Below are 26,922 nucleotides of genomic sequence, written 5' to 3'. Positions count from 1 at the left end.
GGTCTCCAACACCTGACATCAGGTGATCCACCCTCCTTGGCCTCCCAAAGTGCTGGGATTTCAGGTGTGAGCCACCGTGCCTGGCTCATTTTGATCTATTTTCAAAAGTACTGTTATATGTGCATTACAAAAAGGTTGAGCAAAACAGAACTGTGTAAGATATACACTATTATTTGGTGTGCACTGGACAGATATGCAACATACCTAAATTTAAAAAATTATTTTTTGCCTCAATAGGATAATATTCCATTGTTCTCAACTTGCTTTTTTGTCCTAAATTTTTTGTGAAATAAATTCAGTTTCAGTACATATAAATTTACCTCACTTGGTCTATATTTTTGCAAGAGTTTCTGTTGGGTAATATCCTAGAAGTAAGATTTCTAGTACAAAGAATACACATGTTTAAAATTTTATTTTGCCTCCCAAGAAAGCTTGTGCCCATTTCACCACCCCTCACATGGAATGGGAATGAAAGATAAAGTTTCTGAAACATAGGTACATGGAGATTCACCCCGGTTTTGATAGGATATAATTTAAAATCACGATCAGAAGGTTGCTCAGCTGGCTTGGGGAGGAGATGCCTTCTAAAGTCAGAATCCTGTAAGGTATTCCTGCCTAACTCTTCAACTCCGTTCTCTACCCAGAAGAGAAAAAAGGGGTGTATGTGTTTGTGTGCGTGTGTGTGTGTGTGTGTATGTGTGTAGAAATATGTCTCCTCTGCAAAGGATCCCTCAAAATGCTGAGTGTAACAAAGGGCAGATTTTTGGAGTCAGAGCTGCAATTAAATTTCAGCCCTGTCTCTCAATAGCAGGGTATCTTTAAGCAAAATGTTTAACATTTCTGACCTGTGTTTTATCATCTGTAGCAAGGGGATAATCACACCACCTTACTGGGTTCACTGTGAGAATTAAATGTGTTACTTAACACAAAAGGCTCATAAATGGTGAGGACTAAGAGCTCAATTAATGGCTACCATTGAGACCTGAGAAAGGGTGATTATGACCAAGCCACGGGCACCTTGGAGGGTAAAGTTTTGCCCACTTTTGCAGAAAAACATGAGACAATCACTAACAGTCTAGTTAAGATATGCTTTGTGGGCTGGGCACAGTGGCTCACACCTGTAATCCTAACACTTTGGGAGGCTGAGGCAGGTGGATCACCTGAGGGCAGGGGTTCAAGACCAGCCTGGCCAACACGGCGAAACCCTGTCTCTACGAAAAAATACAAATATTAGCTGGGCGTGGTGACACACGCCTGTAATCCCAGCTACTTGAGAGGCTGAGGCTGGAGAATCGCTTGAATCCGGGAGGCAGAGGTTCATGCCACTGCACTCCAGCCTGGGTGACATAGCAAGACTTCATCTCAAAAAAAAAAAAAAAAAAAAAAGATATGCTATGTAACACTACACCTTCCCCACCTACATGCAGGAACCCTCTTTGATTTTCACCATAACAATTTTATCACCTTCTCATATGCATCATTACTCATTTACTATGCTTATTGTTTATGTCCTTTCCTAGGGTATTCCATATGAACAAAACTTTATTCTTGTTCACTAAATTTCAACATCAGGGTAGCTGAAAACAAAGCCTAGCACATAGTAGGCACTCTTAATGAATGAATTTCTCCTTAACATTTCTTAAACCCATTCAGAAGTATTGGCAGCTAATAATGCCAGCCCTTGGACACTGAGCATGCCCAAAATAACCGAGGCTCAGCTTGGGGTAACACAGAGTACTGGGCCAGGAGCCAGAACCTTCAGGTTCTCTCTTGGCTTTTGCCAGTTCTAGGGCTGACCACTCACAAGCTGGATTCTTGGGCAATTCGTGTAACGACTGAACTCAAGTTTTGTAAAAAAACTAAAATTTGCAATGGCTACCTGTCATGACTCCCTTATATTATGCAGGGATTCTGTGAGATTATCTTATAAACTCTGGATTTTCATCTGAGGCATAGCAAGAAAAAATGCTTTTACTTTTCATGGGGACCAAAAAGCAAAAAATAAATAAAAGAAAGAAAGAAATGGGAAATGGCAGGTTTTGCTGGACTCTAGCCCAAGCCCAAGACTCTTAAGTGGGATCAGGATCTGAACAAATTTTTAGAAACTACTAACCCTGGGGGAAGGGGTTCCCCAAAGGCACTGTACCCCAAGGCATTAGGTGGAAAATGCTCATCAAATTTAAAGGCTTATCCCTTGGCCCTACCTAGTATTTCTGGGCTATGCAATTTACGGATAGCTTCTGGGGATGGCAGCTTATAGTTGAGGTCAGAAGCTGGCTATCACCCGGAAGGACAGAGAGGAGAGGGGAGGGGAAGGGAAGGGAGAGCTCTGTGTGGTGGCAAGAGGGCTCTATAGGGATGCTCCAGCTTCTCAGAGCAGCATCCCTCAAGCTAAGACTTGGCCTGGGATTCCCCTCCCTCAAGGTGGAATGACGTCCAGGTTGACCTACAGACCCAAAAGTCTAGGATGCATATGTGTTTTGATCCTCACATCACCCCCATCTGCCTTTGTTTCTTCATGAGCCACACCTGTTCTCTAGTGCTTTCTGGAAAATAAAGCTTCCTTCCTGGTTTTCTACAGTGATGCTCCATCTCTCTTAATATAGCCTTCAGCCATGGGAGATAATTTACAAATTCTTAAATAATCCATAATCTCTCCCCCCGCTTCTATCTTTACATAGGATTCCAGCCATGGTGGTGAACTAAGCCTCTTTGGAACCACCAACCTCACAAACTCCTTATGCTTCATTTGCCCCATTGAGAATCTCTGAGTATGATGAGAAACATTCTGATGACACTGTAATCCCCATGTAAATGATGTAGAGACAGACAACAAGGTTGAGGATGTGCTATGTGCTATGATATATATTCCCCTCATGGGAATTATTAATGGCTTTGAGAAGTCCTGCAGTTAAAAAAAAAAAAAAAAAGCCTGTTTAACGTTGTTTAACCCAGTAGTTCCCTAAATTATTAACTAAGAAACTGTGCTTTGCATAAATTGAGTGTAACACACTTCGGAAAATACTGATGTAAAGCGTAGGAACGTTCGTGTGAACTCATGGGAAGGAAAGGAGAGTGCACTTCTGAGTTTCTATGTGCCACATTATCACATAGTTGTAGTGGTTGAAGTGATGGTTCCAGGCTGACCAAGGAAGGAAACTGTTTATCCTCTTGGTCAAATCTTTAACTTTGGAGTTTGAAGAGGTTATTTTATCAGATCACTCCAAGTAAACTAACACAGTAATTGATTTATTCTGAATTAAATCACTTGAGATGCATCTATAAACCAGAATGCCAATGTGGCAATATCCTGAGTGATCAGGATCATGAGCTCTGGAGTCAAATAGTTCTGCTCAAATCCCAGCTCTCTGACTTACTGCTTATATGATTTTATGTGAGCCTTAGCTCTCTTATGAATAAAATATGGACAATAATACTATCTATGTCCTGAATTAATCTATATAAAGCACTTAGAACAGGAAACTTTTTTTTGAGCAGAGAATCAGAATGTGAAGTTACTATGTCTCGTGGTAAATATTTCTAGGCTGTGACAGTATCTAAAGATATAGACTTCAGTATGGTTTGGCTCTTGTCCCCACCCAAATCTCATCTCAAATTGTAATCCCCACTTGTCAGAGTAGGAGCCTGGTGGGAGATGATTGGATCATGGGGGCAGATTTCTCCCTTGCTGTTCTCGTGATAGTGAGTGAGTTCTCATGATACCTGGTGGTTTTAAAGTGTGACACTTCCCGCCACCCTTGTCCTCTCTCTCTCTTCTGCCACCATGTAAGATGTGCCTTGCTTCCCCTTCCCCTTCTGCTGTGATTGTAAGTTTCCTGAGGGGTCCCCAGCCATGCAGAACTGTGAGTCAATTAAACCTCTTTCCTTTATAAATTACTCAGTCTCCAGTAGTTCTTTCTAGCAGTGTGAAAATGCACTAATACAGCCTTACTCTGCTGTAGAATAACTTTTTTTTTTTTTGCTTTTTGTTTTTTTTTTGAGACAGAGTTTCACTCTTGTTACCCAGGCTGGAGTGCAATGGCGCGATCTTGGCTCACTGCAACCTCCGCCTCCTGGGTTCAAGCGATTCTTCTGTCTCAGCCTCCCAAGTAGCTGTGATTACAGGCGCCCACTGCCACGCCTGGCTAATTTTTTTTGTATTTTTAGTAGAGATGGGGTTTCATCATGTTTGCCAGGCTGGCTTTGAACTCCTGGCCTCAAGTGATCCGCCAGCCTCGGCCTCCCAAAGTTCTGGAATTACAAGAGTGAGCCATCGCGCCCAACCTAGAATAACTATTAACTGAAGAATATGGGACTGAGAGCAAACAATGAGGTGGATAATTTTATTCACCAGAAACTTTCTAAAAAGAGAAGAGCCACAGTGTCCAGTGGGCTTTATGAACTTTGCTTCATGGATGATGAGGAAGGACCAGGGGTCCTAGAACTACTCGGTTTTTAATCCATCTTCCAGTGGCCCATGTTGTTAGAGAGCAAGGCCCAGAGGTGAGTTACAGCTGAGCACTAGGGCAATGTGTCCTGTGAAGAGGAAAGAGGACATAATAAGGAGAGCTCAGCAAGGATGAGGGAAAGTGGGAAGTGTTTTTAACAGCTGCTAAAAGTATGGAACTTAGAAGACAAAGAATTATGCCCCAAGAAGACTTCTGGGATGTTTTTTGTGGTACATGATATGAAATCCCTGAGTATTCCAGCTTTAAGGAAACCTACATGAAAGGTTGACATTGTTTCAAAGCTTCTAGCATTCAATTTGTGTTCCTTTGAGTGTGATGTCATGCTTATACTGAGATACATGCTTATACTGGGACCGCCAGATTTATTAGGGTTACACTGACCAGGTTTCTTTTTATTCTTTAATTTATTTGGGCCTCTCTTATTGCTGTTTCCCACCAGTCACTAGACTTGTTATTCATTGTAACAGCATGTGATTCATATCTCAAGATATATTGCAGTTTCCCATATGACATCTTATCTTACATTATTTGCATATCATATTACATTATCTCTTCTCTTATATATTAGAGAAGTGACTAGAGTTATTTTTATTTCCTCTGCAGAGTGCTGTAGTTTGAGAGCATGTCTTAGAGTTGGTTACTTCTGAGAAGAGTTCCTATATTTGGCTAATTCCACTGTACATAAATTATCAGTATCTAGAAATTTCAGTTGGCCTCTTTCATCAAGCCACATTCTGATTCAATTTGCAGGAAACTTAGTTTCTAAACTATTCAGAAAGTTGGAGGGGGAGGCCATCTAGGGTAGATTTAAGCGTCAACCTGATTATAATTTTTTTTAATATGAGCTTAGATAGAATCAAATATAATTTGATAGTCTCCATTTTTTGTTGCAGAAGATTTTTGGTAATTTGGTCCAAAAGATGTATTAAAATGCTTAGAGTCAACCAGGACCAACCTGGTTTCCATTCTTCTGTCCCATGTCCTCATTGGTTTAGTAATTTGGCCAGAGAGCATGGCCTGATTTTTTGATCAGAAGATGTAGTCACCATACTCATGGAGGAAGGAATCAGGGACTGTGGGTTACCTGGTATAGAAGGATATAGTGAAGGAAAAGATAGAGAGGTCTGGAGTCTAAAGGATAAGGGATGTCCTATTTGTTAGTTTTTAAGGAAAAAGGAAACTGAACATTTGGGTATGCAAAGAAGTCAGTAGAAAGCGAGGGATTAAAGGTGGAGATAACCACTGAAGCAAGTTCTGGAAGAGACAAAGGTAAATTTAATCACAAAGCTGGGTGGGTCTTGGAGAGGAGGAAACACATGCCATTCTCAGGGAAGCAGAAGATGTAAGAAATATAAGGCATCTGAATTGAAGGAGTTTCTGACATGACCTACACTGTCTCAGCACAGTTAAGAAACAGTCGAATGACTGTGAGGAAAGCAAACGCAGGTTTGGGAGTGTGAGAAGAACGGAAAAGAGGATAGTGAGTTGTTTAGGAAAAAATAAATAAGTTTGTGTCAACTTTGAGCCACTCTGAGGGCCTAGCTGAAGTTAGATAATAGGAATTAGCCCCCACCCCATCACTAAGTAGCATAATTGTCAGTGTCATCATACAGCAGCCCAGAAGCCAAGGAATGGATGGTTTGAGTCTGCCCAGCACTGGGGATTGGGACGTGCCTGTGGTGGAAAGTCAAGCTGTCTTCTTAGGGAATCTCTGGCTGGTGAGTGCCCTCTAAAATGCTTATCGTGGCACCGGACCAAGGCCAATGAACTAGAAGTTTGCTGAGGACAGAGAAGTTTTATTAGAGAGAATAGAAGGGAAGATAGAAGTCAAATTCAGGGATGATGACTTCAGAGTTTAATAATACAGACATGAAGCAGTTGGGAGTGATAATTCCAAAGTTTTCTGCAATGGAGATTTAGAAAAGAGTCAGAGAATACTGAGGTCTGAATGTGAAGGAAGTCATCCTTACGAACTTTGCTGTTACCCAGCGTCCCAGCTGGATGACAGGTATTTCCAGGAAGAGAATGAGTGACATGAATATGTGACATTTCCCCAACTCAGGTGACCACAAAACTGTTTTTCTTGTAAATGCCAGTATTCCAGAGATCACACTTCGGAGAACTCTGTTCTAGGGCTCATCATAGACTTTCCATTTGTTGAATGAATGAGTTAGAGGTAAGAAGTTAAAAGGCAGCCTGGGACGGTGTCAAAATAAAGAGAAGGCAAGTATGGTGTCTCTAATTACAGGAATCATTTTGAGCCTAGGCATCCCCTACTCCGGTACTTCCATCTCATGCACTGCCACCTTCTCTCCTGCATCCCTCTGTCACCTTCTTGCTACCAGTTGTGGGCCAGGGAGTAAGATTTATTTATTTAGCTATATCTGCTTATTACCTATTCCTTTCTTATGTTTGTAGATGGTTCTGTTCTTGCAGACTACCAAATAGATATGAGTGAAATCAAAGTCACTCTTCGGGGGTGACGGTTTGGCAAAGAATACCATGATATTTTGAAATCTTTAGTCCAGAGAGTCCTTGGGTCCCCAGGTGTCCTGCCCATTTACACATAATATGCATATACATATTTTTCACCCCACAGCCTTCTTTCCTCTTCCATTTAAGTTGGCTATGCTTATACCCACCCTCATTTCATGTCATTCTGATGGTAGTTAGCAAAGGAGGGTAAGGAAGCAAATGGTATTTTACAAAGTATCATAGTAAACTGGTTGGGGAATTATGTGCTAGATTAATGCTGCTGCTGAAAATGGAAAACCAACCCTACCACCACCACCACCACCGCCACTCCAACCCCACCTCATTAGGTGACTAGAAGACAGATAGGACAGATATCAGAAAGATCTTTGTAAGAAGAAAAATAGTACAGAACTCTTCACTAAGTAGAGGATTTGGTTAAATAACATACAAGATTTGGAATGGCTCTCAAGTAAATATCTGTTGCAGGGGACACCAGATTTGATGTAACCACGACTTCTGTTGCTTTGTTTTAGAACGCCAGCCAGGTCCCTCTGTGGCCAATTCCAATGCCCTCCCTTCAAGTTCAGCTGGGATCAGCAAGGAGCTGATCGATCTGCAGCCTCTCATCCAGTTCCCAGAGGAAGTCGCCAGCATCCTGATGGAGCAGGAGCAGAGTATTTACCGCAGGGTCTTGCCAGTCGACTACCTTTGCTTCTTAACACGGGACTTGGGCATTCCTGAATGCCAGAGGTCCTTGCCCTGCCTCAAAGCATCCATCTCAGCTTCGATTCTTACCACTCAGAATGGAGAGCACAATGCCCTTGAAGATCTGGTGATGAGGTTTAATGAGGTAAGAAGCCACTTTTTGATGTCTTGGTTTTTGACTCACCCATAAGTGATTTTCAAGCATACATCCCTTTCTAGGTTTGTCTGTTCCTGATATGTCTCATTTCACTCTGTCTTGCCACTTCCATGATGGCTGTTTTTCTTTCCAGGCAAAGAGACAGACATCACATTGCAATCCTTCCTCTCACTGTACCCCAACTTGCCCTTAAGCCTAATTGATCTCAACTCCATTCCATTGCATTACCCAGTCCACCAATCCTAGTCCCTTTGGGTACCCAAAATGCCAATCTCCAACCCCTTCCTCTCCCCTACCAACCCCTCATTCCCAAAGGTGCTTTTAAAACCACATGTCTCAATTTTGAGTTTTGACAGCATGATCCCTGACCACATTCATATAACCAACCCCCTAGCCCCCTTCCATTATTAGGACTCCCTCAGCAGAAACACCTAGGTCACCAGAGAAGGCAGGAAACATGGGGCAATTCATTGAGGCAGTGAATCACCTCGGTTCTCTCTCTGCATCCCATGAAGATCTTCAGCCCCAGAATGTCAATCCAAAGCCTCTGAGACCACATTAGAAGCCAGTTCTGAAGAAGACAGGTGTGACTGGAGTCTGGGAATACTTAGGACAGAGCCATTGTGTGGGGCTCTAGGGACTCACTGGGAGATCAAGAGCCACTGGCTGACATCCCTGTGGCCCTGGGGCAGGGAGGAGCGGCAGGAAGGAGCAGGGAGTCTCCATGCAGTGCTGGGGTTGGGCCGACTGCACTCTTGGGCTTAAAAGGCATTTTCTCTTAGTAATGTAACCCACACCCAGAGTTTTCTATTCTACATTTTATGTTTTAGACTTAATTTCTTTTGTTTTGTGTATTCAATCACAACATTTTAATTGGTATGTTTGTTAATTGTTAGTTGGCTGAACACAGAGTAGTTGCCTATTTTGGTCATTTAGTAAACTCTACCTAAATGCTAACAGGATATTCCTATTCTGAGTCATATATGTCTCTGATTGACTGAGGATCTGTCAGCCTCTGTTACATAAACACTTTCTGGCAAGGTGCGGTGGCTCATGCCTGTAATCCCGGTGCTTTAGGAGGGTGAGGCAGGAGGATCACTTGAGGCCGGGAGTTCAAGACCAGACTGAGCAAAATAGCAAGACCTTGTCCATACAAATTTAAAAATTAGCTGGGCATGGTGGTGCACACCTGCAGTCCCAGCTACTGTGGAGGCTGAGACCCTCTAAGGATCCCTTAGCCCAGAAGTTTAGAGGCTTCAGTGAGTTAGGATCACGTCATTGTACTCCAGCCTGGGTGACACAGCAAGACACCATCTTTAGAAAAAAGCACAAAACACTTTCTAACTGTAGCTCACTTTGCAGCCTTCATAGCTTGCCAATCAAAATCCTGATGATGGTTGTAAATGTCAGTGACCATGATAAGGCCCATGAATACAGCAAGTGTTAGAGGCTGAGCTCAAGCGGTTCTGTATCCAGACGTGTCCTGAACACCAGTCTATCTGGCACTGTTGTGCTAACCATTTTATATGTACCACTTACTTGCTCCTTACAACAACCTTGGGAGACAGATATTGTCATTAGCCCCATCGTATCAATGAGAAACTGAAGTATGTGGAGATGAAGTTATTTTCCCAAGATTACACAAGTGGTAGGTGGCAATTTTGGTTTAAGGCCACAAAGTCAGGCCCTGGGCTTTGAATAACTATAGGATGCTGCTTTCCACCTGCAGCAGGATTGCACTGGGGTGTGGTGCCTGCTAAAACTGCAGATTCCTGGTCCCACCCCAAACTGAGTAAGACAGAATCTCTGGGAGTCCACATGAGAGCTTGCAAACCTCACTGCCCCAAAGTTGTTTTTAAAAATAAATCTCCTGATGTTCTTGATTTTCCTTACTGATAAAAATGGGATGGAAAAATGAAAGTTCCAGTAAACTGAGTGATTTTATTAGTGGATTTCACTGTATTTCATGAATTATTTTAAACTTCCAGATCTACCCACTCTCACATCGTTAGGACCCTATCTTGTCTTTATTTTTAAATTTCGACCTGAACTTAAAAGTGAATTGCCAAAACTTTTAAAATCTAATTTTAAATTAAACTTGGATTTCTTCCATTCACTTCCATAAACTTGGGAATCAAAGACAAATCAGTGATTTCACTAATTCAGAGTTAAAGATGATATGACCTACAGCTGGGTAGAGGCAGGCTTTGGACTATCTCTGAAAATAGTTTAGCTAAGCAACTTCAGAACGTAAACAAGATTTCTGGGAAAACACTTAAACTACTTAAGAGAACCGTCTGTTTCAAGTATTCTCAAGCATCTATTTTCATACAAATTATGGGTATGCTGATTAAAAATCAGTCTTACGTAATCAGATCCCAAATGATCTCTACTAGACACTACTGGAATAGCTAAATTCTAGTTCTTTTGTATACCTTAAAGTAGAAAAGATCCATTACATCAAAAGAGAATTTAAATAAATGCAAACTCCATTTCTTCCTTTTCTTTACAGTATGTAAAGCCATGCTAATTTCAAGGCAAGGTCATTCAAAATAGGTGAAAAATCTGAATTTGAAAATTCACTTTTACACTGTTGGTGGGACTGTAAACTAGTTCAACCATTGTGGAAGTCAGTGTGGCGATTCCTCAGGGATCTCGAACTAGAAATACCATTTGACCCAGCCATCCCATTACTGGGTATATACCCAAAGGACTATAAATCATGCTGCTATAAAGACACATGCACACGTATGTTTATTGCGGCACTATTCACAATAGCAAAGAGTTGGAACCAACCCAAATGTCCAACAACGATAGACTGGATTAAGAAAATGTGGCACATATACACCATGGAATACTATGCAGCCATAAAAAATGATGAGTTCGTGTCCTTTGTAGGGAGATGGATGAAACTGGAAAACATCATTCTCAGTAAACTATCGCAAGGACAAAAAACCAAACACCGCATGTTCTCACTCATAGGTGGGAATTGAACAATGAGAACTCATGGACACAGGAAGGGGAACATCACGCTCCGGGGACTGTTGTGGGGTGGGGGGAGGGGGGAGGGACAGCATTAGGAGATACACCTAATGCTAAATGACGAATTAATGGGTGCAGGAAATCAACATGGCACATGGATACATATGTAACAAACCTGCACATTGTGCACATGTACCCTAAAACCCTAAAGTATAATAAAAAAAAAAAAAAAAAAAAAGTAAGTTTGATGAGAAATAGGATATTTGCAAATAGTCTCAAAGCATCTCTCCACAAGATATTTATTAATACAAAGGGGAAAATAGAACAGTGGAGAAACCTGGTAGACACTGGCTTGACAAAGTGATCAAGGCTAACATGATTAGTAACGAGACATATCAACATATGCCTCCTGATATGACGCCCTGAGAAAGGCAGGACTTCATCTCTATAGAGTTCTTGCCAAAAACACACCACATAAATCTAGTAATGAAAAAAAATATCAGGCAACTCTATATTGAAGGACATTCTACTCTTCAAAAGCATCAAGGTCATAAAAGGTAAGAAAATTTGAGGAACTGTTAAAGGCTGGAGGAGACCAGGAGACATGACGACTAAATGCAGTGTGGGATCCTAGTGGATCTTGGACTAGAAAAAGACATTAATGGAAAAACCGGAGAAACTCTGAGGCTTATAGTTTAGTTAGTATGATTGTATCAATGTTAATTTCCTGGTTTTGACAATTGTGCTATGATTATGAAAGATGCTAACATTAGAGGAAGCTGAGTGAAGGGTGTACAAGAACTCTCTGTACTCTGTACTTTTGCAACTTTTCTGTAAATCTAAAATTACTTCAAAATAAAAAAAGAATTTTAAGCAGTGAGCTCAGAGAGATTGAGTCACTTGTCTAAGTAGCTGAGTGGATATCAGAATCCAGATCTTTCTTCGAAGTCTATCTCTTCTTACCCAGCTGCTTCTCTCTTGTTAAATTATCAGGTTCAAGTCTGTAGTAAACCCTGACTTGCTAATTGAGAATTTAATTAGCCTTGGGTATCCTTTCCCTCTTCCCTCCCTCTCTTTCTATTTCTTTTCTAAATCTTGTGTGTGTCTATCTTTTTTCTACTTCTCTTTCTGATTTTTATCCAGTTTCCCATTACCTAGGTTCCTGCCATCACTCCCTCATTCATTCATTCATTCACTCAAGAGATTTATTTATTTCCATTTTTTAGTTTTAATTTTTGTGGGTACATAGTAGGTGTATATATTTATGGGATAGAGAGGATATTTTGGTACAGGCATACAATGTGTAATTACATCAGAGTAACTAGGGTATCCATCGTCTCAAGCATTGATCCGTTGTATTAAAAACAATCCAATTACACTCCTTTTGTTATTTTTAAATGTACGATTAAATTATTATTGACTACAGTCACTCTTTTGTGCTATCAAATACTAGATCTTACATTTTTTTCTAACTATTGTATGTACCCATTAACTATCCCCACTTCCTCACTCCCCTCTACTACCTTTCTCACCCTGTAGTACCATCCTTCTACTTTGTCTCCATGAGTTCAATTGTTTTAATTTTTAGCTCCCACAAATAAGTGAGAACACACAGAAGTTATCTTTCTGTGCCTCGCTTATTTCACTTAACATAATGAACTTCAATTCAATTCATGTTGTTGCAAATTACAAGATCTTATTCTTTTTTATGGCTGAATTATATATATGTGCTACATTTTCTTATCTATTCATCTTGTTGATGGACACTTAGGTTGCTTCTAAATCTTGGCTATTGTGAATAGTGCTGAAATAAACATGGGAGTGCAGATATCTCTTCGATAGATTGGTTTTCCTTCTTTGGGGTATATACCTAGAAGTGGGATACTTATTGGCTGGGCATAGTAGCTCATACCTATAATCCTAGCACTTTGGGAGCCTGAGGCAGGCAGATGGCCTGAGCCCAGGAGTTTGAGACCAGCCTGGGGAACATAGCAAAACCTCATCTCTACAAAAAGTACAAAACATTAGCCAGGCATGGTGGTGCATGCCTATGGTCTCAGCTACTTGGGAGGCTAAGGTGGGAGGATTGCCTGAGTCTGGGAGGTCGAGGCTGCAGTGAGCCGAGATCGTACTACTGTACTTCAGCCTGAGCGACAGAGTGAGTCCCTGTCTCAAAAAAACAGACACATTGAGCACCTACTGTTCTCTAGTCTTCTCTTTTTTTCCATTGGCATGTCAAACATATTTTTTAAAAGTAAGAAATTAACAGTATATGGTGAAAATTGACTTTATCAGCCCATACTTTGATTCTTCCAAAATTGGATACACAAAATAAATGCACTTTCCTCAGTGGAAAGAAGATGTATTTTCCTTGGAACGTTATAGTATCTTAAAGACAAGAAAGAGAATATTAGCTCCATTGCCAGTGCTAGTCACTTGGGGTGGGGGAAAGTGAATGCATTTACTCATGCATCCATTCAGTTAATCCAGCGCTTCTTAGAAGCAGTGTACTGTGGTAGATATGCACTAAGGAAAGTAAATAGCAGTCTGCTAGAAGCTACGAGACATGGACACAAATATCTACCAAAAAAGGCAGAAAGTAAGTGCAGTGAGAGTGGCACCAACAGAGAAGGCTGGGGTGTCCAGGTGGGTGACAAGAGCTCATTCTACTGAGCCCTGGAGTCTGGGGCTGGGTCTTGAGAGATGAGAGGAATAGAGGGGGAAGTTCATAGGAAATGGAAGGCAGTCCAGACAAGAAGACAATCAGACAGTTTTTGTCATGAGCAAGACTCATGGTTTAGGGAGGCAGCTTGTTCCAGATTGCCCCCAGAACCACGCTTATGAGCTAGAAGTTTCTATATTCTAACAACTCTCTATACAATAACTTAACCGTAATGTGGGAAAAAGGAAGAAAATTTCTAATGCTTTTTGGGCAGTTTTGCATAATATTTATTCTTAGGAAAGCATGGTTAAAATGCAACTCAAAGTACGACCGTGAAATTACTGAAAAGGTTCAGCTTACATTAATGAAGGCCTAGAGATAAATCATTTAAAATCAGTTTGGATTGTGGCTTGGACGCAATGTTTCCTCACCATTCCCCCTTCTCCTGCACTGTTAGACTGTGATGCACACACTAGACAAACTTCTTAAAGGCAGTCTCTCTTTATCCTTGAAAAGAAACAGAAGCACAAGAAGGGGTCAGTCCTCAGGCAGAGCTAGTCAAGATCTGTGTTGAACGTAGGCTTCATCCTGCTTTGCTTAGTTTGAGAGACAGGTCTTCCCGAACTTTCTTAATCTGGACACCTCTCTGTAGTCATATTCCTGATCTAAAGCTCTTAGAAGCCAGTGTTCTTTCTCTCTCCTTTCAGGTGGAGCAGCCTCACTTCTTGACCACCCACGAAATCTCTCACTTTGACAGTCTGAAATCATATTGTTCTTTTTTCCTATCCTTTGTCTTCCTGCATCTAGCTTATACCTCTAGCCCACATTCCTTTTGATCTTACTTTTTAAAAATTCCTCCTAAAATAAATTCCCAAGCCCTTTATCTTTTCTAGAGGAAATGCAGAGGCATTTTTATAGACAATTTTACCAAAAGATTACATACTTTGGTGCATACAGGTGAGAAGAGAGGAGAGGCAAATTGAGATTGCAGGGCATCCTTCCTCCCTTCACTCCCTCTCCCCTCTTTCCTGAGAAGCACCTTGGTGGAACATGGAGTGAGGGGGAGGATCTTGGCATCACAGTTCTGAGTCGCTAGTTCTCAAACCTCATGTCTCCTTAATATGGCCTTTGCTCTTGTTGTGTTGTTCACCAGTGATGATTTTGGGGGTTGGAACCCTTCATTGCATCTATAGCTGGTCCTTGGGATTGATCACACAAGCAAATTTTTGACTCCATAACCTGTCACCACCCACACCACTTCCAGGCACTCTTTTGTGGAACAGACATTTGATATCTGTGGCTGGAAAGTGATTTTCAAGGGGCCAGAAGCAGGTTCACTTTTTTCTATGTCCTAAGAGGGCAGTTTTTGCTTGTTGGGTGGTTCTTGGCAACACTATTCAGCAGGGCTCCTCTTTCAGACCAGCTGGTCTGAGGGCAGGTCATGAGCCCTAGATTGAGACCCCCAGTTCTACTGAGACCCCAGCAGCCTCTACAAGGCCTCCACGTGGCTCTGCCCTGGGTGTCTTTTCCCCTCCAGCATTCTGTGTGGTCAACCTGAGCATTCATCAGCTAGCTTCCCTGAGCCATGCAATCTTGGGCAGCCCAAAGTGACAATCAGTTGTTGCTTGTTCCTTCTGTCCGGTAGGTTTCACCAAATGTCAATTCAACAGTTTAAAGGCCATCCTCTCTATACAGAATGCCAAGGTGCAGCTTAACTTCCTGGTAAATAATAGTAAGAATAAATAAACCATCTGGTCAAAGAAGAGCCTTATGAGCTTTCAGCCAGAATTCCTTATATACTTCATAGCAATGATGATCGCTTTGGCAGATTCCAGCATCTAAAAGCCTGTCTGGTCATAGCTATGGAAAGACCATTTCAGCACAGTAAGCAGAAAGCATAGCATATTATAATGATGTGGGGCAGTGTCATGTCCAAATAGGTTCTTTCACTTGAAATGTTTTAGAAAAAATACTGGTTTTTGAATTTGTATATTGAACCATGTTTAGAAACGTCTCAATCAAAGTTTTCCCCCTCTTTTATAAAAGCAGACAGCAGAGCAAATCATCTGTTCTGGGCTGCTTTACAAACTTCCTTCCTCAAATCTGAATACTCACAGGATAAATTGCTGATAAAAACCCCCTCGGGGTAAGGGAAATTTCAGCTCACTTTGGAAAATCAAATTTTTCCTTGACAAAGCACATCTCCCCTCTGAGAGCAGATGTTGTATTCTTTCCCTGGAACATTTCACTGCACATTCCAGGAGTAACAGATATTTTACTCCAGAAATTTCTCGACTAAAAAAAATACAGTAGGCAAATAAACTACAGAAACTTAGCTGTGCAGAGCGGCATCCTAAGTGTAAGGTTATCTGTAGATGGCACTTCCATCCTGAAGCTGATTGACAGCAAATCATGTCTCATGGTTCCTGGCAGTCAGCACCCACGCAGGGCTTTCCTCACCCAGAGTAACACGTAGGGCTGAGAAATAAGAGGGGCACCGAGGGTGGACATCATTCAGGTGCACCTCTGGAGTCAGGCTGCCTAGGTTCTGATCCACCATTCCCAGCTGTGCAACCTCAAGCCAGATACCTATCCCTTCATTTTTATCTTATTTTAGGTTTTTTTTTTTTTTTTTTAAGACAGGGTCTCTGTTGGAGTACAGTGGCTGATCTTTGCTCAGTGGAGCCTCAGCCTCTCAGGCTCAAGCGATCCTCCCACCTCAGCCTCCCAAACAGTTGGGACTACAGGTGCACACCACCTTGCCCGGCTAATTTTTGTATTTTTAGTAGAGATGGGATTTCACTGTGTTGTCCAGGCTGGTCTTGAACTCCTGAGCTCCAGAGATCCACCTGCCTTGGCCTCCCAATGTGCTGGGATTTCAGACGTGAGTCACCACACCCAGCCTAATCTCTCATCTTTAAATGGGGCTAATAATGTATCTACCCCAAATGCTTTATATGAGTATTCAGAGAAATGACATGTTTAAATCACTTATCAGGGACCAAAGACACAGTAGTGGTTTGATGTTACCAAAAAAAAAAACACAAAAAACCACTAACATAACTGCATTATTAGAATAACTAATGATAATAAATTCCATTTTTTGTTATTATAGTCACCCCCACTTAACAGGTGAGAAAACTGAGGCACAGAGAGACTAAATGAATGACCTGTGGTTTCAGAGCTGGCAGTTGAACCCAGGTGTTCTGGCTTCCAGAGCCAGCATTCTTGGCTCATCTGCTTGGTACTTTTGAATCAAAAGCTGAGGGACCTTCTTTCCACCACTCAATTCTCTTACTCTAAATGAAACCATTTTCCTCTCAATAGGATTCAGAATTTTTTTATGATTTCAATATGTGTAAAAATGTTGACCTGTTTGTTGATTTTAACCTATGTGCTAACTTCCTGATATTGTAAATGTAGCATCTCCCTTGAACTAGGAGACTGTGGCCCTTGAAATAGGGAGGACAGCAGCATCTCAATGTCTGAGAACATTAGAGCATGGGGGATAATTTATCATTTCCACAGCACCAGGCAGAAGGCAGATTTCAGATTTTTGGCTTTTCAAGTTCCCTTCTTGGCTCTGAGGTTTCCTTTAGTGTGAAATGCCTGAGAAAGATTGCCCCCAAAATCTAAAGGAGTTTATTTATATTCCTCTCTTGACCACGTCATTTCTACTACATTTTTCCTCCTCTCTCTCTGTTCATTCCTATTTTACATGAAACCCACTCCCTTAGCAGTGGTGGTGCTACGATTTGAATGTGTTTACCCCAAAACTCAGGTGTTGCCACTGTGGTGGGATTAAGAGTTGGGACCTGTAAGAGGTGATTAGGCCGTGGGGGCTCCTCCATCGTCAATGGGATTAAGGCCCATGTAAAAGAGGCTTCATGCAGCATTCAGCTTACTTGCCCTTTCACCTTCTGCCATGTGAGGACACAGTGTCCCCTTCAGAGGATGCAGCTGTCACCAGACAACTGAAATTGTTAGCACCTTGTGGAGCTCCCAGGCTCAGAACTATGAGAAAATAAATTTTCACTCTTTATACATTACACAGTCTGTGGTATTCTGTTACAGCAGCACAAAATGGACTAAGACAGATAGCTTTGAAATTCAAAATCTTAAGTCCTACCTGTGCTCCCAGTTGGGGCAGCAGGAGGAGGCAGTGGGAAGGGGCTGCCTTGCACCTTGTCAGACAGGACTGGCACACATGCACTCATTCTTCAACCGTCTAATGTGACTTCCTTGAACAGTAGTTCTCACTGATCAGCAGACTGAAGACAATGGGATCAGAATATTTTTAAAATGCACACGTATCTGTAGCCCACCCCCAAGAGATTCTGCCTCCCAGGATGCAAGGTGGGGCCCAGGCATTTATAATTTTAAAAAGCTCCATGGGCTGGGCGCGGTGGCTCACGCCTGTAATCCCAGCACTTTGGGAGGCCGAGACGGGTGGATCACGAGGTCAGGAGATCGAGACCATCCTGGCTAACGTGGTGAAACTCCGTCTTTACTAAAAAATACAAAAAAAATTAGCCAGGCATGGTGGTGGGCGCCTGTAGTCCCAGCTACTTGGGAGGCTGAGGCAGGAGAATGACGTGAACCTGGGAGGCGGAGCTTGCAGTGAGCCGAGATTGTGCCACTGCACTCCAGCCTGGGCGACAGAGTGAGACTCTGTCTCAAAAAAATAAAATAAAATAAAATAAAATAAAAAAATAAAAAGCTCCATGAAGGCCAGGCATAGTGGCTCACTCCTACTATCCTAGTAGTTTGGGCATCTGAGGCAGGAGGGTTGCTTGGGTCCAGGAGTTCAAGACAAACCAGGAGTTCAAGACCAACATAGCAAGATCCTGTATCTACAAAAAATTTAAAAATTGACAGGGCCTGGTGGTGCATACCTGTAGCTCCAGCTACTGGGGAGGCGGAGGTGGGAGGATCATTTGGGCCCAGGAGTTGAGGCTGCAGTGAGGTAGGATCATGCCACTATACTCCAGTCGGAATGATAGAGTGAGACCCTTTCTCTAAAATTTAAAATAACAAAAAGGAAAAAACATCACTTTACGAGATAACCCTGATGCCACCAACACACCAACAGTTGAGAATCACTGCTCTAGAACATCAGTCACAGCAGTACTCAAAGAGAACAAAGCTGTATCCCAAAGCAAATAGGAGTAAAATGTCCTCCTTCCTTTTCTTTCTGTATTTTTTTTTTTCATTTTTTGCTCATAGTACTGCCATGGAGGACTTCACTTTGAAACAGGAGAAAAATGGTTTCTATCTTTGGGGTCATCCATTAGTGCAGATACTTGAGAATTGTTCCAAGTACATTTAAATAAATGTAATGGCTTGTTTTCCCTGCCTTCATTTCTTTTTTATTTTATTCATTTATTTTTTTTTTTTGAGACAGAGTCTGACTGTGTCACCCAGGCTGGAGTGCACTGGTATGATCTCGGCTCACTACAACCTCCGCCTCCCAGGTTCAAGCAATTCTAGTGCCTCAGCCTCCTGAGTAGCTGGATCACAGATGTGAACCACCACCCTTGGATAATTTTTTTTTTTTTTTTTAGTAGAGATGGGGTTTCACCATTTTGGCCAGGCTGGCCTCAAACTCCTGGCCTCAAGCAATCCACCTGCCTTGGCCTCCCAAAGTGCTGGGATTGTAAGCCTGAGCTATCATGCCTGGCCCCATCTTCATTTCTTTTCTTTCTTCTTTCCTTCATTCCTTCCTTTTCTTCTTTCCTTTCTTTCTGTATTTTTTTCATTGTTTGCTCATAGTACTACAAAATGGAGGATGTGATTTTGAAACCTTTAGTATGTAGGCTATTTTATTACTATAATAGGCTCTCTTAATTCTTAGTTCTCCTTCTTAAAGCTCACATTGTGTCTCTAGGATTTAACTGGCCCAGAAAGTTAACTGTCAAAGCCATTGACTTATTGGAGACATGTTTAATTCTGTTTTAAAGCAGGTATCAGTTAACACCTCTGTCCTGAGACTGGTAGAAACAATAATGGATCCAGTGGAAATCAGCAAATAGATGAATAAGAATTTTGACCTATATAAGCAGTGTTATTACTATTAAAAGTAATAAACATGACCCAGAGAAGCACTGCAGCAGTTCCTCAAGGCCTTTGCCATCAGATCACTTAAATGACCCTGAACACTGTGGGAAAGACCAGGTCAGCTTTAGTCTGAGATTGGGATTTTGAGCCTCTTTTCAGGATGGCATTAGCTGACCCTATTAGGATGTTTAATTCTGCTCTTTGAAGAACCACTCAGAGATTTTTACTGCACATGTGAGAGCCAAGGAGGAATATATTTATGCTTTACTGAGGATCTGCATTTGCCCAAAAGATTTAAACAGTCATAAATCCAACTGCCTTCTCAATGCCTCACCTTGGCTTTTTTTGTTCAACAAGATTTTCAGTACCAACTTTTGTACTAAATGCTGTTTCATGCATGGGGAATATGGCACAGAACAACACAGACAAAGCTCCTGCCCCACCGAGCTTACATTCTAGTCATGTCTAAAAGACATCTCAAATATGGCCAAAATAGAATTAACTTCTCCCTCCCCACCATTCACATACCATCCAGGACCTTCCCCCCTCACCCAGTGCTGCTGCCCTCCCATCTCAGTTAGCAGCTTCAGTGTCAACCGAGGTGTTCAGGCCATCAACCAGAGTTTGATTGATTTGCTCTTTCCTCAAACCCTAACATCTAAACTGTGCTAGGCTATTCTTGCATTGCTATAGAGAGATACCTGAGGGTGGGTAATGTATAAAGAAAAGAGATTTAATTGGCTCATGCTTCTACAGGCTTTACAGGAAATGTGGTGCTGGCATCCACTTCTGGTGAGGCCTCGGAGCTTTTACTCATGGCAGGAGGTGAAACAGGAGCAGGCACGTCATGGGGCAAGAATGAGAGCAAGAGAGAGAAAAGGGGGATGTCCCAGACTCTTAAAACAACCAGATCTTGAGTGAACTAAATGAGTGAGAACTTACTCATCACCAAGGGGATGGCACTGAGCTATTCATAAGGGATCCACCCCATGATCCAATACCTCCCACGAGGCCCCAACATTGGAGGTCACATTTCAACATGAGATTTGAACAGGGCAAACATCCAAACCGTAGCATAAACTGTCAGCAAGTTTCATTTGCAGTACTTGCAAAATACCCCCTGAATTGGCCTATTCCTTAGTATTTCATCTGCTAAGCTAGGTTGAAACCAGCCACCATTGCACTTATCTCCAGCACTGCTTTCATGCTGACAAATGCTATAATCCATTCTCCACCCAACAACCGGGGTGATCATTTATAAGCATAAAGGTAACTCGCCTGCTAAGTGTCCCTTCAGTGGCCCCCCTTTACGTTTGAAATAAAATCCAAGATAACAAGACCATGCATGGTTTTGCTCCTGCCTACTTCTCCAACTTAACTTTATTTATTTATTTAGAGATGGAGTTTTGCTCTTGTTGCCCAGGCTGGAGTGCAATGGCATGACGTCAGCTCACTGCAACCTCCACCTCCTGGGTTCAAGTGATTCTCCTGCCTCAGCCTCTCTAGTCACTGGGATTACAGGCACCTGCCACCATGCCCAGCTAATTTTTGTATTTTTCGTAGAGACAGGCTTTCACCGTGTTGGCCAGGCTGGTCTCGAACTCCTGTCCTTAGGTGATCTGCCTGCCTCAGCCTCCCAAAGTGCTGGGATTATAGGCATGAGCCACCACACCCGGCCCTCCAACCTAACTTTATACACCCACCCCTCTCTCTGGCTCCGTTTTAGCCACACAACCTTTCATTCTGTTCCCTGGACATGCCAAGTTAGTTTTCTGTACATAGCCTCTGCAGTTGTTGTTGCCTCCGCAAGCACCTTCTTTCTCAGATCATATCACAGCCACTGCCTTCTCTTGGTCATGTCTTAGCTCAAAAGCCAGGGAACTTGACTTGCTTCTTTTTTTTTTTCTATCTCCTTAGACTAGAAACTTTTCTAACTTGTTCATTGCTATATCTCTGGTTTTTATGCATGGTACCAACTATATAGTAGATGCGTAATAGTATTTTATGAATAATGCTAATTAGTGTAAGTAATTATCCTATTAGATACTATTAGAAATACAAAGAAAAGCAAGACGTGGGTCATTTTGTTCAAGGAATTTACAATCTAGTTCAAGGCATACAAGACATAAAATAATGAATAAACATACACAAAAGGGGATAAAGCAATGCCAAGCATGAACTATTGTGTAAGAGATCATGGTTAGAGAAGTGCCATGAGTTAGTAGAAAGAGGAAAGAGTATAATTCCATCATTAAGTTTGGGCATATGGCCACAGTGGCTCATGCCTGTAATAACCAGCATTTTGAGAGGCTGAGGTGGATCACCTGAGGTCAGGAGTTTGAGACCACCCTGGCTATAGGGTGAAACCCTGTCTCTACTAAAAGTACAAAAAATTAGCCAGGCGTGGTAGTGTGCGCCTGTAATCCCAGCTACTTGGGAGGCTGAGACAGGAGAATCACTTGAACCCAGGAGGCGGAGGTTGCAGTGAGCCGGGTTTGTGCCACTGCACTCTAGCCTGGGCCACAAGAGTGAAACTCCACCTAAAAAGAAAAAAAAAATGTCTAGGCATGAACATGGGGTTCTGCCACTTACTGTGGGACCCTGGGCAAGTGAATGATTTAAAAAACAGAATTCAGCTTCATATTTCTCATCTATAAAGTGAGATAATTTAATTAATTTCGCATGGTTATGGGGACACTTAAACAAGATAACATATATAAAATCACCAAGTACAGGATAGGTTCTCAATAAATGGTAACTAGTGTGATTTGTGCAGAATGAGAGATAAAGACTGTGCATGCCATGAGATTTGAAGAGGGAGATCACACAGGCACATCTCCATTGAGGATGACCAAAGGCTTCAGAGCTTTGGAGATAGGGAAGGCTTTTGTCAGGCACAGCTCTGAACTTTCGCACTGATGAAGTTTTGGAGGTAATGTGGACTCATGTCATTCACCAAATATAAGAATCCCTTCCTTGCAGCTTCTTGCCCAGCTTTTGCTAAAAACTTTTGAAGATGGACTTCGCTCCATTTCAAGAAACTCATTGTGAGGATGCAGCTCGATTTGTTTTAACAGTCTGCCTTAAAACAGGCTGATTCTTTCTCCTTACAAATTCCACTTGTCAGTCCCCGGGGGAATAGTAAAAATTATATCTTCCTTTGGTTTGGTTCTCTTGAGGCTGGACATTCCCCGTATCTTCAGAACTTACATCATTTGGCAAAATGTAAAAATGAGGCTCCATCATCTGTTCTGAACAGTGAGTCTCTCCCTTCTCGCAAGTGGGTAATTCTCTGCTCTTAATTCCTGCTAAATTAATTGCTTTTCTCTATTAGCTCTAATTATTAGCCTGGTTGATGATCAACTAAAACTGCTAGACTTTTATCATATAAACAGTCATCAAGCTCATCTTTTCTCTGCATAGGTTGTTTCATTTATTATTTTCTCATATGGGCATAATATTTTATATTTAAGTCTACTAAATTTTAATTTTGGGGCATTCAGGCCTATCAAAATAATTTTGAATCTTAATTCAGCTTTGTATTGAATTAACTAACACTCCAGATTTTTTTCATATTCAGATTTGATAAATATGTGCCATGTATATTTGTTCAAATTGTTAGTAAAAATGTCAAATCTAATAGGAATTAATAGAAAGCCTTATGGCATGTCACTAGAGACTATTCATCAGGTTGGCCTAACAAAACATTTTTTCAACTGGATGTGAATCTCCTTAACTCTACAATCATCCAACAAATATTTCTCCATTTTGTGTCTCCTCTGTGAAAACTCCTCCTAAAACCAAGATACATAGTTGATACGCAAGTCAAATTATCCTATCAAAAGGGAAAAAAACTTAATTTGACAATTAGCTACTTGAGGATGTCTAATTTCTCTCGCATTCGTTGATATGGTGATGATGACGGAGAGAGTGATGATGGAGCTGCTGTGAATCCTGTGCCTTGCGCTGGGCACTGGGCCAAACCCTTTACAACCCTAATCTCATCTAGCTTTTACACAACCTTGAAAGGTGGGAGCCATGGCTTTATTTTACAAATAACAAAACTGAGAGAGAGGCTACAGATAAATTAAGACATGGGGCTAAAAAAATGATAATAATTAATACGTAATGAAAGGCTACAGAATTTGCCCAATATCACATCGGTTGAAAGTGGCTAAGCCAAGATGAAACATATATGTGTGTGTGTGTGTGTGTGCACACGCATACACGCGCACATTACTGCATCTAGTTGCAATATAAATACTTGTCATAGGAAATATCATGAATAAAGAAACATGGGCATAAAATTCTGGTTTGTTGGAAAGAAGTTTAGGGGTAACCAAGTGAGGGCAGGGCAGTATCTCCCGACATGATATGGGATGTCAGTATTTATTCTGTGTAAAAACAGTGCCCCATCATCTAACACATAAGCCACATGTTAGGAAAGCAATGATAAATAAGTTGTTTGTTTCATTGCAGGACTTCTCATGGTCTTATGCTGATGTACATGGTGACTCCCTCAGAATGAGCATTTCATAAAAATACTTGGGTACTGGATACCCGATGGCTCGGTAGCCATTACAGAGTGTGTTTTGGGAAACTGTAGTAGAGGAGGTGGGTCTGGGCCTTAATGCCTCAGCCTCCCCAAGCAGCTTGGCCACAGATTCCTCAAGGGCCAGGGAAGGAGCAGGGAAAGAATGAGGATTCAGCTGCAGGTCAAAGCAGTACAGATGCTGTGGGTGATAAGTCTGTATCCCTCCTGCCCTGGCACATGGACTCATAAGGTGAAATCTTAATCCCACGATTCAGATTCCATAAGCCTCATGCGAACACAAGTTTCATTCCTTTTCATCACACCTCATACTTTGAAAGTTAGACAGACACTAAAGTTGTATGTAAATCATTAGGGTGGAAAACATGCTGGACTGGCCCTAGACAAAAATCCAGCCAAGAAGTTTGTTGACATTTCCAGCCCCTACAACCCCCTCTTCTTTTCTCCATCTCACTACCCTGGTCCCTAGGTACCCACAGCTACCATGGAACCCACTTGCCCCCTTCCCTAGGTACTCACAGCTACCATGAGGTCCCAATTCCCTTAAACCACATCTCTCCCACCCCCCAGCACCATAATTTGTGTTATAGTGGTCTCGTTATGAGTCATTTTGTAATTTGTAAAATATTCTCCTCAATGAAAAGTAAAATTTGTCTTGTATTTGTGTTAGTTCTCTATTTGGATCAATCAAGTGTACAAACGCAACGAATATTCCCTATAAGTAGAGAGAATAAAAAACCTGTATATTTATAGTCCTTTAATAATTCCTAAGAAGTTCTCTGTTGCTGTATAAAATATGTTTCCTTAATTTTTAGCTATGGAAACCAACAACCAATCTTAGGGAAAAAACTTGAAGTATACTTAAATTTAAACTATTTGTCAACTAATGTGCACATTTACAGCACAGCTTTACACTTAAGCAGAGCCCTTCACATGCATTATGACATTAACCCTCACACGGCCACTCTGTGTGGCTCTCGGACTCCGGCCTATCCTTCTGACTCCACGTCCTGGGCTCCTACTGTCCATCACTGCTGCCTTTCACTCCTGCAGCCTGCATAGCTTGGTTTGGTTTGTTTGTTTGTTTGTTTTGTTTTGTTTTGTTTTTTTTAGATGGAGCTTCATTCTTGTTGTCCAGGCTGGAGTGCAATGGCACAATCTTGGCTCACTGCAACCTCCACCTCCTGGGTTCAAACAGTTCTCCTGCCCCAGCCTCCCAAGTAGCTGGGACTACAGGCATGTGCCACCACTCCTGGCTAATTTTTTGAATTTAGTAGAGATGGGGTTTCACCATGTTGGTCAGGCTGGTCTCAAACTCCTGACCTCAGGTGATCCACCTGCCTCGGCCTCCCAAAGTGCCAGGATTACAGGCGTGAGCCGCCATGCCCAGCCCTGTATAGCATTTGATAGACATTCCTAGAGTAGTTTTTCTTAAGAATTGTTCTACAGAACCCTGGTTTCTCAACATGCTCAGTAGGAGAAAGTAAAAAAAAAAAAAAAGATTTGTGGTCCAGTGAATTTCAAATACCCTTTTGCAGCTCTTTCCACTTGTGTATTGATAGTCGCCATGCATGTTAGTATACTGAAGGCTGAAGAAGTCCAGTCATAAAGACACTTTTAACTCACCAGCATTTCTGAAATGTACTTAACCTGGAGCTTTATTTTCCTAATCTTTCTCCAGTTTTCCAAAACACACTGCTCTTGGAACTACTAAAGACTATATATAGATATAGATATGTAATATTAATATTTTCCATATTTAATATATATTATATAATATATAGTACACATACATATAATATATATATTAAATATATATACATTAAATATATATAAAGGAAAAAAGATTCACCTGTGAAATATTTAAATTACCTGGCAGTTGACATACATTCCAAAATCCCTTCCCTCCTCTCCCCCCAGGATGAGGACCCCAGGCAAGTGAGGGCTGGACAGTTCTAAGGTGGATCAAATAAATGAATAAAAAGATATAGATGCCAGGAAGATGTCTCAAGTGAGAGACCCAGCTTGCTCAAACATATTCTGGGCAGGATCATGCATGATGGACTGAAGACCTGGGTGCAGGAAGATCCATCAGGAGAGAGTTGCAGTAAACAACAGAAGATGACAAAGGGCCTGATTTAGGATGACAGTGAGAATATAAGGGAAAAATGGCTCCCAGATGCCTAGAAGAAAGAATCCCAGTAATGCAGTGACTGTTCAAATAGGGAGGCTGAAGGAGAGGAAGGGGTCAAGACTGAATTCAGGCTTTCCAAGCGTGGCTTTCGGAATAAGTGGAGCACCCATGAAATCATTTTGGGTTACAAAGACCAGCCAAATGTCAAGAGTATGTGCTTTAATTCATACACCCAAAAGTTCAAATCCTAACTCTGTTACTTATTAGCAGTGTATTTGGCCAAATTACTTCTCTGAGCCTATTTCTGCAACTGTGAAAGGGGACTAAGAGTAGTTTCTTCATAGATTGTTGTAAAGGTTTAGAAAGAATGTATCCAAGCTGAGTGCAGTGGCTCATGCCTATAATCCCAGCGGGTGGATTGCTTGAGCTCAGGAGTTCGAGACCAGCCTGGGCAACATGGTGAAACCCCATCTCTACAAAAAATACAGAAGTTACAGGCGTGGTAGTGCATGCCTGTGATCCCAGCTACTCAGGAGGCTGAGGTGGGAGGATGGCTTATACCCAGGAGGCAGAGGTTGCAGTGAGCCAAGATGGCGCCACTGCACTCCAGCCTGGCTGATAGAGCCCAACCTTGTCTCAAAATTAAATTAATTAATTAAATTTTTTAAAAAAGATAATGAATCCTGGCTGGGCACGGTGGCTCATGCCTGTAATTTCAGTGCTTTGGAA

At 41.8% G+C, this 26,922-nt stretch overlaps 1 protein-coding gene across 6 annotated transcripts in view; it reads left to right on the top strand.

Annotated features, from left to right (window-relative positions):
- Positions 1–26,922, top strand: part of PLCE1 (phospholipase C epsilon 1) — a 440,302-nt gene that overhangs the window by 265,217 nt on the left and 148,163 nt on the right. For all 6 annotated transcript variants that reach the window (XM_063629746.1, XM_055254888.2, XM_055254898.2 and 3 more), the window contains one exon: positions 7,478–7,794. In XM_063629746.1, the coding sequence (XP_063485816.1) occupies positions 7,478–7,794 (317 nt within the window). The remainder of the gene's footprint in view (positions 1–7,477; positions 7,795–26,922) is intronic.

Source organism: Symphalangus syndactylus, chromosome 2 (genome assembly GCF_028878055.3).
Source record: "Symphalangus syndactylus isolate Jambi chromosome 2, NHGRI_mSymSyn1-v2.1_pri, whole genome shotgun sequence".
In the NCBI taxonomy this organism is placed as follows: Eukaryota; Metazoa; Chordata; class Mammalia; order Primates; family Hylobatidae; genus Symphalangus; species Symphalangus syndactylus.
The sequence above is the reverse complement of the archived record's forward strand: the minus strand, read 5'-3'. Positions and strand labels throughout refer to the sequence as shown.